The sequence below is a fragment of the Helianthus annuus genome, chromosome 2, assembly GCF_002127325.2.
Source record: "Helianthus annuus cultivar XRQ/B chromosome 2, HanXRQr2.0-SUNRISE, whole genome shotgun sequence".
Taxonomy (NCBI): domain Eukaryota; kingdom Viridiplantae; phylum Streptophyta; class Magnoliopsida; order Asterales; family Asteraceae; genus Helianthus; species Helianthus annuus.
This window is the reverse complement of record NC_035434.2, coordinates 172,894,313-172,907,447: the sequence shown is the minus strand read 5'-3', so window position 1 is coordinate 172,907,447 and position 13,135 is coordinate 172,894,313. Positions and strand designations below refer to the sequence as shown.

Below are 13,135 nucleotides of genomic sequence, written 5' to 3'. Positions count from 1 at the left end.
TTCGTTCGTTTAGTTAAATGAACAAACATGAACAGAGGTCGTGTTCATTCGTTTATGTTCGTGAACGTTCGGTAATGTGTTCGTTTGTGTTCGATAGTTCATTGGTGTTTTTAGTTTTTATATTTATTTAAATACTTCAAAATTCCGACAAATTAAATATCTAATAAGTGTCAGCGTATTATATATTCTGTTCATGTTTGATTGTTCGTGTTCATTTGTTTCCATTTGTGTTCATAAACATTAGTTTGTGCTCATTTGTGTTCGTCAACGTTCGTTTTTGTTCTTTGCCTAAAATTAACAAACAAACACAAACGAAAACGAACAAATTCATTTCCTTAACAAACGAACACGAACATAAAATCTCGTTCGATAAGTGTTCATGAACGGTTTGCGAACGCATATATTTCTTAACAAACAAACACGAACAAGGTCTTGTTCGTGTTCGTGTTCGTTCGGTTCGTTTGCAGCCCTAGTTTTCACAACACATCCAAGGGGTTTTTATCATATAAATAAAATCATGATTCAACCGGTATGATTTTCACGATAATCAATATTTATTTTTTTTCATTGTAGTTAAGACGTTTGAATACACTTATTTAATTTTGTAAATATTTATGGTTGAGGGTTCAAATACCATGGAAAAATTTAAGAAAGTTTAAAGACTATATGAGTTAGCGGTTCTAGAAAATCAACAAACAGAAAACTGGTCCCTAATTGGGTCACAAGTCTTCACATAGTTATTTGTTGGGGTGTTCGAGCTCGAGTTTTAAACTCCTCGGTTTTGACTAATTTTTCACTCAAACCGAACTACGTTCAAAATGATTAATACCAAATCAAATCAACGACTAAATTTGAATTCGGTTCTGTTTTGGTTTAACCTGAGAAAACCGAAATTCATTGGTTGGTGTTTTTGGGTTCTTCAACTCTAAGAAAACTCAAAAGCAAGCATCTTCACAAAGATCAGAATTTCCTCACAATAGAACTAAAAACACACAAAGATCAGAATTTCCATGAGGATAAAGGCGGAGTGTCCGAGTTCTTGTAACTGTGCACCAAAATTTGTTCGGGCATTCTAGCACCTTTGAACGAAGCCATTGACTCAAGCTCAGCCATGTCCTGAACCGTAAGCTTGACACTAAGTGCTCCGAGATTCTGGTTCAGGTTTTCGATCTTGGTTGTACCAGGGATTGGACCTACATCATCCCCTTGGTGCATGACCCAAGCTAGTGCCAACTGTGACAGAGTGCACCCCTTTCGTTGTGCCATTTCATTGACTCGCTCATATACAAGTTTATTGTGGTCAAAGTTCTCGCCTTGCAGCCTTGGTATAATCTTTGACATATGAAAAAATAATGATTAGGATTAACAAAACGAACAAACGGTCCATTACGATTTGTGTCAACTTGACCCGATCCAAACCAACCCAGAAAACACTTTTTTATATTATATCGAAAATATTAAATAATAGAGAATCCTAATACCTTTCTTAAATCATTATCGGCCAAATTGTCCATGACCTTCGGACCCGATGCAAAGAACCCGCTACCCAATGGAGCAAAAGGTACGATTCCAATTCCTAATTCTCTGCGAACGATAACCAGATAGATCGATTTAGACAACATTAGCATTACAATATAGCTAATTACGGGTTACCTACGTACCTGCAAGTAGGAATAACCTCTTCTTCAGCATCTCTAGTCCACAAAGACCATTCCAGCTGTACGGCTGTGATTGGATGAACAGCATGCGCTCTTCTAATGGTTGCTGGACCGGCCTCAGATAAACCAATGTATTTTATTTTACCTTCTTCAACAAGCTTCTTCAACTCTCCCATCTGTGAAACAAAATTGTTAAATAACCATTCCTAACTAAACTAACTAACTACAACAGTTTGACTTTTATATTTGACAGATTTTGACTCTCTAAATTGACTAAATTTCTTGATTACATAATTCCAACATGATCAGAATACTGCAATTATTCAATCCATTATTATTACAAATTTTATAGCATTAGAACTGAGAGTTTTATAAAAAAAAAAAAAAAAAAAAAAAAAAAAAAAAAAAAAAGACTAACTGTGATTTCGATAGGGACTTTTGTGTCGATGCGATGAACATAGTAAAGATCAATGTAATCAACATCAAGCCGCTTCAAACTCGCTTCACAACAAGCTCTAACGTACTCCGGTTCACCATGGATTTCCACCTCACCCATTCTCTCCCCAAATTTTATACCAAATTTTGTAGCCAGTTGAACATCCTCTCTTTTCACCCCCCTCAATGCCTGTACCAATCATGCATTCATACACACAAAATCAGTCAAATGTCACACAAGGGGCGGCAATCTTGACGCTACCCGAACATGAAAATGACTGATTTTAGGTCGACTAACACGACCCGTTTCAAACGGGACATGTTCGGCTTGACACGTTTTAAAAAAGTCTCGCTTTGGATTGAGCCGTATAAAAAACAGGTTGACCAGTTAACCCATTAAGGTTTTTTTGTAATTATAATTTTTTTATACGGTTAGTAAAAATAACGTTAGTTTTGTCACACTTCTTAACAACTCGCTTACAATGCGTTAACATGTTTGACTCATCTAGAAAAAAAGGGTTAAACAGGTCATATTCAGGTTGACCCGAATTTATGTGTGTGTATTAGTGTTGAAACTTCAACACGAATAATAATAATATGGATCGTGTTCCATTAGCACATTTCAACCCGTCAAATCGCAATCTCACGAACTCGACAGAATTGACACCCCTAAAAAATGTTACAAATCACACTACAAAAAATCAGTCCAATATCACCGAGTGGCAGCAATTATTGACACTACCCAAACATGAAAATAACAGATTTTTAGTTCACTAAGATGACATATTTCAAATGGGTTGTGTTTGGGTTGACCCGTATGAAAAACGGGTTGACCCGTTAACAATTTTAACTTTGACTCTTCAGACTTCTCACAGAAAGCAGTCTTTCTTCCTACGGGTCCTCAGAGCTTACCTTAACTTTGCTGTCGGTGGGATTTACTGAGTATGACAATGACGCTTTAAACCTGCAAACCCCAAACCCGCCAACCTACGATTGCCACACCTAATAAATGATAGAAATCAGAGTGAAGAGCAACTAATAACTGACCTTGCCGACGAGAATTTCATTGGTGTGAGGTCCGTAGACGTCGGAAGTATCGAGGTGAGTGACGCCCGAGTTAACGGCATGATGGATGAGTGTGATCATATCTTGTTCAGGTTTTGCAGGTCCATAGCCTCCAGACATGCCCATGCAGCCTAATCCAATGGCGGATACCTCTAGCCCCTCTGATCCCAGCTTAATTTTCTTCATACCCGACATTTTTTCAGCGTATGTTAATTGATTCTGTGAATTTTATTGATCTGAACAATGAAATGGTGGTTGATTGGAAGATTGTAAGCAAGATAATTGAGTGATCGGCATGTCAACGGTCGTCGTTGAAAAGCAGAATAAAATATTCTTCAATATATGCGGCTGCCGACGAACACCCACTTGTCGAGTTGTTGTTTCCTTTTTCAAATTTCCTTTTTTCATGTTCTAGAAACTTTGGGTATTTTTTTTTTATTTTTTCCTTTTTTCATGTTCTAGAAACTTTGGGTATTTTTTATTTTATTTTTTTTTATTGAGTATCCGTAATGTTTTGCAAAAGTAGCTAGTAGCGGTATATTTTTAGATATATTTGGTGTTTGACAGAGTAGCTGGAGTTTTTAATAAAATGTATAAAATGACCAAAATTGACATAACTAAAAATTTAAAAAGTTTGTGTATTAAAAAGTTTATTATCTTTAGAGGTTAAAATAGTTACTTTTACCTAAAAGTTTGTAGCTACTTCTAAACGCTACTGGTAGGAGCGTTCAAACAAAAGCTTCAAGCTTCTTCAACCAAACAAAGTTTTTTTTATATTGAGTATGAGTTTTTTTTTTAAAGTTTAAAGCTAGAAAATTTTAAAAGCTTCATGCCAAACATACCCTTACTTGCGAATATGTTTATTTTAAAAATTAAAATCGGTATTTCGATAAATATATATAGAGTAAATGTCAATTTACGTCCTTGAGGTTTACACCAAAATACAGGAACAACCCTCGTTTTAAAAAAACACAGCAATTAAGTCCCTGTGGTTGTCGATTGCGTTAAAAAATTATTAAACTTTTATGCACGAATAACAAGTATGCTCTATTATTTTGTCAAAATGGGTAATATATCACTAGATGTGCACAAATTATTAGATTTTCATCTGAAACTTTGTCTGAGCCTTTAGTATAAGTTTTACCTTATTATTTTGAATATTTCATTTCAGCACTTTTTGTATGCTGAAACTGATCTTACAAACCGAGTTGGTCACATTTTGTTAGTAAACTGTAGAGCCATCATATGAAGTTCATTTGGCAGTTAGCGATGGAAAGTTGCGATAGGTGTCATTGATATGTGGTTTTGACCATCCAACGAGATTTGGTGACTAATATCAAGAGGCATCAAATGGCTTATGAAAAGAGTCATTTCACCCATTGTAGGAGCTGAGAAACATCAATATATACACCCCTATACACCCCACCTCACACCCTTTCGTGACTGTAGGACGCCATAGGTCTGTGACAGTGTGCCCAACTCAACAATGAGACATGCTATGGAGAACAAACAGAAAATTCAGCAACAACACATGATCTACCACTGACTGATATAGATCATCGCTAAGTGATACAATAGATTGCCACTTAACTGATCCAGTGTCTAATATGATTGTCATTTAGCTTTGACCACACCTTGTGTTTATAAGGTGCGAGTGGTATCAGAGCATCAGGCTCTAGGCGTGGGAATCGCAAGGCATCGCAGGGAATTCGCGATCAGGTTTCAATTTCGTTTTAAATTCGCAAAAGTTTCATTTCAGAATTTTTTATTTTCGGTTCTAGGGAAGTCGGTCGAACCGAACGGTTAGGAATCTAGGGTTCGTTTGTTTTGATTCCGGGGTTTTAGTGCGAATTAGATTGTTTTTGGTTATTTGGTTATTACACGATTCGGGTAATCGGGGTTGTTGAGATATATTGAAACCAATGGAAAGTTTATTAGAAGTGAAGATTATTCGGCAGGAAGATATGTCAGGATCATCCGGGCAAAGTCCGATAAATGGAAATTCTCTTTCCCAGTTTCAGTGTCCGATTCTGAAACCAACAAACTATACGGTTTGGGCTATTCGTATCATGTTAACCAAGATCATCCGAAGTTACAAGCATTGGGCCTCTCGGCCGGTTTATGTTTATTTGTTTTTAGTTTAATTAGTTATGGGTCAAACAATGGTTATGTTATGTTTTATTATTTGGACCGCAGGCCACATGTATGGGTCGAACAGAAGTCTTATATCCAGTCCATTAGATTAGCGGTTAACACAAGGGTTTGGGCCGGAGCTTTTATGAAACGTCACGTCCATTATCATCAAGTAACTACCGAGCGGTTATTGTGGAACATCACAACTGTTCGCGAAACGTTGTGACTGGAAACGACGTGACCCTTCATCGCTATAAAAGCCGGCTGCCAACATCCTTGTTATTCGGTTAGTCAGTTAGTTTGTAAAATCAAGAACGTGTGTTTGCAAGTTATTTATCAAGTTCTAGTTTGTTCAAGTTCAATTCGGTTAGTTTGTTTTGCAAATCTGTTTTCGTTTCAATTCATCATGAACACTTGTGAATGTTGTGGGTTGCTCAAAACGGATTGTGTTTGTGGTCACAATACCATCCGTTCCGATTGGTCCTGGGTTTCCGATGACGATGATACCAACAGCGAGGTGATCCAAGACACTTAGTGTCCTTAAATGTCATGCATGTTGGATGTAATCTTGATTGCTCGGGTCAATGTCGGTTTTGGATACTAGTCTGGGGTCAATGTCGGTTTTGGATACTAGTCTGATGAGGCTCTAAACTGCTACAAAAGATATCTATATTATTCACGTGCATGGCTTGAGATTTAGAGTAAATTATTTGGGTTTTATTTTAGAGTATATTTTATTTATTTGGATGTGTTGGTGCACTTGTGTCTGTACTTTGTCTGTATTCGGTCTGTATATAAACGATGTCCTAAGTTGGTCTGTAAGTTGACCAAGTCAACTATCCTCCTAGTTTGACTTGGCAAATAAGTTGTATGTTTGTCTGTATCGAAGGATAGCCTCGAAGGATACTGTTGATCCTTCGAGGTGCTCGAAAGATATGCTTCGAATGTTAGACCTCGAAGGATCATCCTTCGAGGTCTCAGCTAATCCTTCGAGTGACTTGTCCTCGATAGATGATCCTTCGGACCATCTATCGGATCCTTCGGGATAGACAACATGGGCTGGGTATAAATACCCATGCAGTGTGTTGTGTTTCACTTAGATGCACATAGACAGAAAGTTAGAGAGAGTTCTGTCCGAAACACACACACATCCACTTTGAGAGTTTGCAAACTGATTGTAAACATTGTGCTTGTAACCGGAACCTTCATACGTATTAATACAGTAGTGTTAATCGGTGAATCTTGTGTGTTTGTGTTTGTACTTGCTTCATCTCGGTTTGCCTACTAGCTTGGATTCCGCACTTGCTAGTGGGTTAGTATAACAAGGTTTAGGTTCGTAATCCTCCGCGAAAAGGGACCTACAAGTGGTATCAGAGCTTGGCTCTTTACCTTGTTTAAAACCGGGTTGTTCAAGTTCTTGGTGTGTTTGGACACTTGGTTTAGCACCCGTTTTTGGTAGTTTTCTGCATAAAAACGCGTTCTAAACCTTCGGGAGTGTTCAAGGTTGGGTTGGGTAACTTGAAAACTTGTTTTTAAGTGTCTTGGAAAATTCCGGCCATATCTCCGGTCAGTATTCCGGTGAACAGGTTCTGGATAAGATTTCCATTTTTGGCATATTTTATTTCAAAATCGGAGTTGGTAAGGAAGGTACAGTCTGACCATTCCTTTTTGCCGAAAGTTGGCTCACCAACCACATCAACTTTTCACCAACCTGTCGTACTTTTGTCAGTGTGTCAGACCGTCGAAAGATAACTTTCGAGCTCGAAGGATCATCCTTCGATCAAGGAGATTCGAAAGATAACCATCCTTCGAACATCTTTCGAAGTCAGTGTGTTATCCTTCGAGTCAAGGAATCTTTTCGATAGATACATCCTTCGAGTTACTGTTCATTACGAAAGATAAGGATCCTTCGTATAGTCAATCTTTCGAAGTCAATCCTTCGAAGTTTTTGTTCGAAACTCAACAAGGATCTTTCGAACCTTGTTGATCATTCGAACAAGTATTGATTTTTCGAACAGGTTGCATCTTTCGATTCATATCTGTTTTTGCACTTAACAGTTTGTAGTGTGTAGGTTTGGTACTTATATTTGATCAAAATGAGTTGTACTAGTCCGTGGGATTGGAGTTTGGACTCACGATCCAATCAAGAGCTAGTCACTGCTGCAGATTGGGCAAAGAGTATGATTCCACAGCCATCAATCAGTCCAAGTCAATGGGCTTTGGTATCCAATCAAAGTCAAAGTCTTCAGAACCTTCTGATTAGTGAGAGTGAAAATGGCAGCAACAATCGTCCACCTAAGTTAAACCATATGAACGATTTTCCATCATGGAAAAACCGTTTTCACACATATGTTCAAGGGCAAAGCACTGATCTTTGGACGTGTTTCATCAATGCGTTCAATACTAATCTTGAAACTGCTGCGTCAACTTCAGAGGGTTATGCCAATATGCTTGAAAATGACAAGAAGGCTTATGAATTGGAGAAAAAGGCCTTTGCCACTCTTACTCAAGCACTCAACAAAGACATCTACCATCAGTTCTCATATTGCAAGTCCACGAAAGCATTGTGGGATGCCTTAGTTGCTAGAGGAGAAGGCAATGCAGCTGCTCGAAAATCTCGGCATGATTTGTTGAAGAAAGAGTTTGAATCCTTTCAGTTTTTGGAAAACGAGACTCTGAATGATATGATCACACGTTTCTATCATTTGATTAGTGAGATGTGTGCTTATGGAGTTGTCTCTACTCAACAAGAGATGGTGAGTAGATTTGCTGACGCCTTACCTCCAAAGTGGAGTTCTTTCATTGAACTGTTGAAGCATACTGGAACTCTAGATCAAGTCAACATCTACGAGTTCATTCAAAAGCTGGAACATAAAAATGATGAAGAAATTAGGAAAGCAAGGCGTGCCCCAGCTCCTCAGAATACAGAAATGTATCTTCCAGGATTCGATGCTTTGGCAAGATCCGCTGCAGCTCAGCAACAGCAACCTAAGCTGCAGACTGCATTTGTGTCCAATACAAGTTCAAGTTCCTTTCCATTTCCTCAATCAACAGCTGCTCCACCACAACCTCAATTCGATCCGAGGTCCTACATTCCTGTTCCAACACAGCCACAACCACAACCTCAACAACAACAACAGCAAGCTCACTATACAAGCAATCCTCAACCTCAACCCCAAAGTCATCACACAATCCGAGTCGACAACTCAAATCTTTCACACCTTAGCATTGAAGTTGCTAAGGAACATATGGAAATTATCAACACCATGGTCAGTGCATACTGTGGTTTGGTAGCAGGTCAGCTTGGAAACATCAACATGACCAATGAAGATTATGATCAGATCGACAAGGAAGAAATGGAGTTGATGGATATTAAATGGGCTTTTGCTAGTGCGGTTAGAAGGGCAAAAGATTTTATGGCACGAACTGGAAGAACTTCGTTGGAAGGAAAGAAAAACACGAAGTATGGGTTTGATATTAATGCCGTCACGTGCTTTAACTGTGGCGAGAAAGGGCACTTTAAACGTGAGTGCACTCGACCAACAAAACACGGCAATCACAACCCTTTCAGAAATCAGACGAATGTGAATGCCCAACAAGAAAACCGTGAACGGAGGATGGTGGCAGTGAATAACAATCAGGGACAGCCTGGAACTACCAATCACAATCGGGCTTTGGCTGTTCAAGCTGATGAAGGATGTGACTGGTCAGTGCAGTTTGGTGAAGGTGATCAGGGAAGTGGAACTGCATTGTATGCTAAAGTCATCGAGCAGGTTCATAAAGAAGAATCTTCTGGGAGTGATGACAGTTCTGGTTATTCTGGAAGTTCGGATGAAGAAGGCTCTGTTTCTGGGGATAATCACTCAGAGCCTGATGAGGAGGAAGAAGGTGAAGATATTCAGGATCTTCTGAATGAAGCTGATGAGCTTAAATGTCAGAAATCAATTCTGATTAGGAAGGCTGCTGCTACATCAACGGAAATGGAAAAGCTATTTTCTGAAGATGGAGCTTTTTCTTTTCAAACTGCCTTTATGGCAAACGGCTCAGCCTCTACTAGTCAGGTAACTTCTGAACCACCTGCTCCTAGTATTTGTAAATCATGTGCAGAGATGAAGCTTGAATCAGAAAAGCTTCATAGTCATAACCAGAATTTGGTTGTTGAACTGTCGAAATGCAAAGAGGCAAACATGGCTTTAACCCGGAATGAAAAAGAATTTAAATCTGTAATAGAAACTTTAAAGAAAAATGTGTCCGAGGTTAACAAAGTAGTTTACCACAAACAAGTGAGTATAAATGAGTATATTAACATTGTGGAAGAAACTAAAAAGCAATTAGCCATTGCCCAATGCGAACATGATGCGATCAAACAGAAATTGGATAGTTATTCTAACTCCCAATTTGTGCTTGATCACATCATCGATGTTCAACAACTAAAGGGAAATCAGAAAGGCATAGGGTATAACAAATGTCCACCCCCTTTGATGAACAACTATACCAAGATGCCTGACGAGGAAGAAATGCCTCGGTATGAACCCAGTGTGCCTCTTGATGTTGAGGAGTTTGCTACTGGCCTTGGGTTTAAACCGGACAATTCTTCAAACACAGCCTCTAAGGAACAAGAAACTTCACCATCCATGAAGCAAAGTCCTCCAATTATCGAGGACTATGAGACATCGGATGATGAATCAGAAGTGGCTGTAAGTGATCAGGATAAATCACTTAGCAAGATGAAAGGAGTAGATATTCCACGAGAGAATCACATCCTTTGTGATCCTGATACTCCTGAGGTTCCATCTGTTAAGAAACAAGTGATTGATCCTGTCAAGGTTGATAAGACAAGTGTGTCTACTGTTAAAAGCAGTAATGTGTTGTACACTTTGGTTGGAGATAATAAAATCTACTCAGATCATGTTTTTCCAATTAAAAATGTAAATAAATCTTTGATTGACAAAGTCTTTGAAGACAATACAAACAAATTTTTGGGAAAAACACTTCCGGGAATTGTGGTAACACAATGTGATCCAATTCCTAAGGCTGAGATTAGAAAACAGTTTGGTAATCAAAAATCTCCAACCACTCAACAACCGACTGCTTCTAAGGGTAAACAACAACAACGAGCTCCAAAGCCAAAGGCTAAGGTTGAATCAAAAGGAGCTCGTTACATGAAGAAAGGAAAAGACGTTAAGTTTGTGGCCTCCAAAGGTACTGATAAAATTGAGACTTTTGAAAACAAATCAAACACCGATTTTGTACAAAAAGTCAAGATTTTGAAACGTAATAGCGATAACAATTACACCCAACACACAAATGGGTGTGATGAAAGAGCAAGTACCTCAGGTTCTACAGGTTCAACATCTGGTAGTCGATTAAGTTCTCCTAAGTCTGTTGAAAGGAGAACTTGTTTCAAATGTGGAGAAATTGGGCACATTATCAGAACTGCCCAAATGCTCCAAAGAAGAAATTGGTTGAAAAAGCTCCACCTGAAACAGTTCACCCTCAACGTCGATCAGTTTCACCTAAACATGATAAACGAACTGTAAAAGAACAAGAAACTAAACAACGACGTAAGAACATGAAAACTGTTGAAAAAGCTTTAAAATCTGAAGTTAAAACAGTGCAAAAGGAACCAAGGGTGTCACAACCTGTAAGACCAGAATCTTCAAAAACTGGTAGGCACAGACAAACTTGGTTACCTAAGTCGGGTGACAATTCAGGGGGAGCAATTATTCTTGAAAACCATCAAGAGATAGAGCTTACGTTTCGTGATGCCAAGGGACGACCCAAGACCACTAAGGCTTGGGTCCCCATTCTCAACTGATGTGTTTAATTGACATGTGCAGGATGTTCTAGGAGGAACTATTAATAGTCATTGGATTGTTGATAGTGGAGCATCCAGGCACATGACTGGCGACTTACGGCTCCTATACGACGTGAGAAATATTAGAGGAGGGTATGTTGCTTTTGCGGGTGATAAAGGTGGGTACATCACTGGAGAAGGAAGTATCTCCAATGGTATCGTGTGCTTTGATAAGATCAATTATGTGAAGCAAATTGATCACAATCTTCTAAGTGTGTCGCAAATCTGCGATAAGAAGTTCTCAGTGATTTTTGATGACGCTGGCTGCTATGTGCTGAAACCTGGATTCAAAATTCCACAAGAATGGATTCTCTTATCGGCTCCGAGAGTTAATGATCTTTATATTCTCGACATGAGCCAGGCGATTACAACATCTGCACAAGTCACTTGCTTTGTCTCAAAAGCCACAGAAAAGGAGTCTATCTCTTGGCACAGAAGAATGGGACACATTCACTTGAGAAAGATGAACCATTTGGTGAAAAATAATCTTGTGAATGGTGTGCCTGTGAGAAGTTTTTATCTACAAGATATCTGTGTCTCGTGCCAAAAAGGGAAGCAAACAAAGAAGTCTCACCCTTTGAAGAAAATCAACACTGTCAGCATGCCTCTCGAACGTCTTCATATGGACCTTTTTGGACCTATGAAGCACAAGACAACGTTTGGTGATGCTTATTGTTTAGTAGTTACTGATGACTACTCTAGATTTTCTTGGGTATCTTTTATGGCACACAAGAGTGAAACTCCTGGCATCCTCAAGGATCTTCTTACAATGTTGGAGAATCTCTATACGTTGAAAGTAAAAAGGATCCGAAGCGACAATGGAACTGAATTCAAGAATCAAGTTATGGACGAGTTTTGTACTTCTAAAGGCATTCTTCTTGAGTACAGTTCTCGTTATACTCCACAACAAAATGGTGTCGCTGAGAGGAAGAATCGAACTATTATTAAAACTGCAAGAACAATGTTAGTAGAGTCAGAACTCCCTATTCAATTCTGGGGAGAGGCTGTATCGGCTGCTTGCTACACGTTGAACAGAGTTCTTACAGTTAAGAGACATGGCAAGACTTGCTTCGAACTCCTTCAGAAAAGGAAACCAGATCTTTCTTACCTTGAACCGTTTGGTGCTCCGTGTACTATGATTGAGCCAGATGGAAAGTTTGGTGCAAGAGCTATCGAGGGTTTCTTCCTTGGATATGCTACTCCGAATTTTCGTGTTTGGAATCTATCTACCAAAAAGATAGAGCTATGGAGTGAAGTTAGGGTTCAAAGGTACACGAGTCCTGTTAGGGCTCCGGGTGATCCGTGGATGTTCGATTATGATGGGCTATTTGACTCCTTCAATCTGCCAACCTTTGACGAAGAATCAGCAGCGGCTAGGATGTTGTTGGAAAGTGACAACGCTGCTGTCTCGCCATTGGTTAGACCAATTGTTGTTGACCCTCAAGCTTCTTCGTCAGTCAACAATATGGTTCAAAATGAGGTCTTTGAAGATGCTGCTGATTATAATGACTCTTCTGAAGATGATGAATATCATGATGCAGCCGAAGGATCTTCAGCTCCAGCTGCTCCTGTTCAAGGTGCCTCTGGTGATACACCTCATACGCAGAATGTAGACACTGCTGAAGGGAATGCATCCACCTCTAACCACATTCCTGGTGTGGAGTTGGTTGTTGATCTTAATCTTACCAATTTGGGTATCAATGCTCGTGTGCCAGATAATCCTGAAATGAGGATTCACGATACCCATCCCCAGCAGAATATCATAGGAGATGTCCATCGCGGTGTGCAGACGCGTAATCAGCTGAGAAACAACCGGAATGCTGGTTTGTATTCAGCTATAAGAGAATCTGGTCAACAAAATGACTGGTCCTTCGCGTGTTACGTGTCACAAGAAGAACCAAAGTCGTGGAAAGAAGCATTGAAAGATAGTGCTTGGGTTGAAGCCATGCAGGAAGAATTACAGCAATTTCACAAGCTTGGTGTTTGG

General features: G+C 39.2%; 1 protein-coding gene across 2 annotated transcripts; it reads right to left on the bottom strand.

Annotated features, from left to right (window-relative positions):
- Positions 1-764: 764 nt before the first annotated feature.
- On the bottom strand, positions 765-3,504 carry LOC110927257 (auxin-induced protein PCNT115). 2 transcript variants are annotated; one of them, XM_022170911.2, is made up of 5 exons: positions 3,141-3,498; positions 2,077-2,283; positions 1,662-1,834; positions 1,482-1,584; positions 765-1,332 (listed from the first exon to the last, which is right to left on the bottom strand). In XM_022170911.2, exons 1-5 carry the CDS (start codon positions 3,351-3,353, stop codon positions 1,000-1,002), a joined length of 1,029 nt encoding a protein of 342 aa, XP_022026603.1. In that variant the 5' UTR covers positions 3,354-3,498; the 3' UTR covers positions 765-999. The 2 variants fall into 2 exon arrangements, with proteins under 2 accessions (XP_022026603.1, XP_022026605.1); XM_022170913.2 differs by lacking the exon at positions 2,077-2,283 and having other exon boundaries at positions 3,141-3,504.
- Between the last annotated feature and the right edge of the window lie 9,631 nt (positions 3,505-13,135).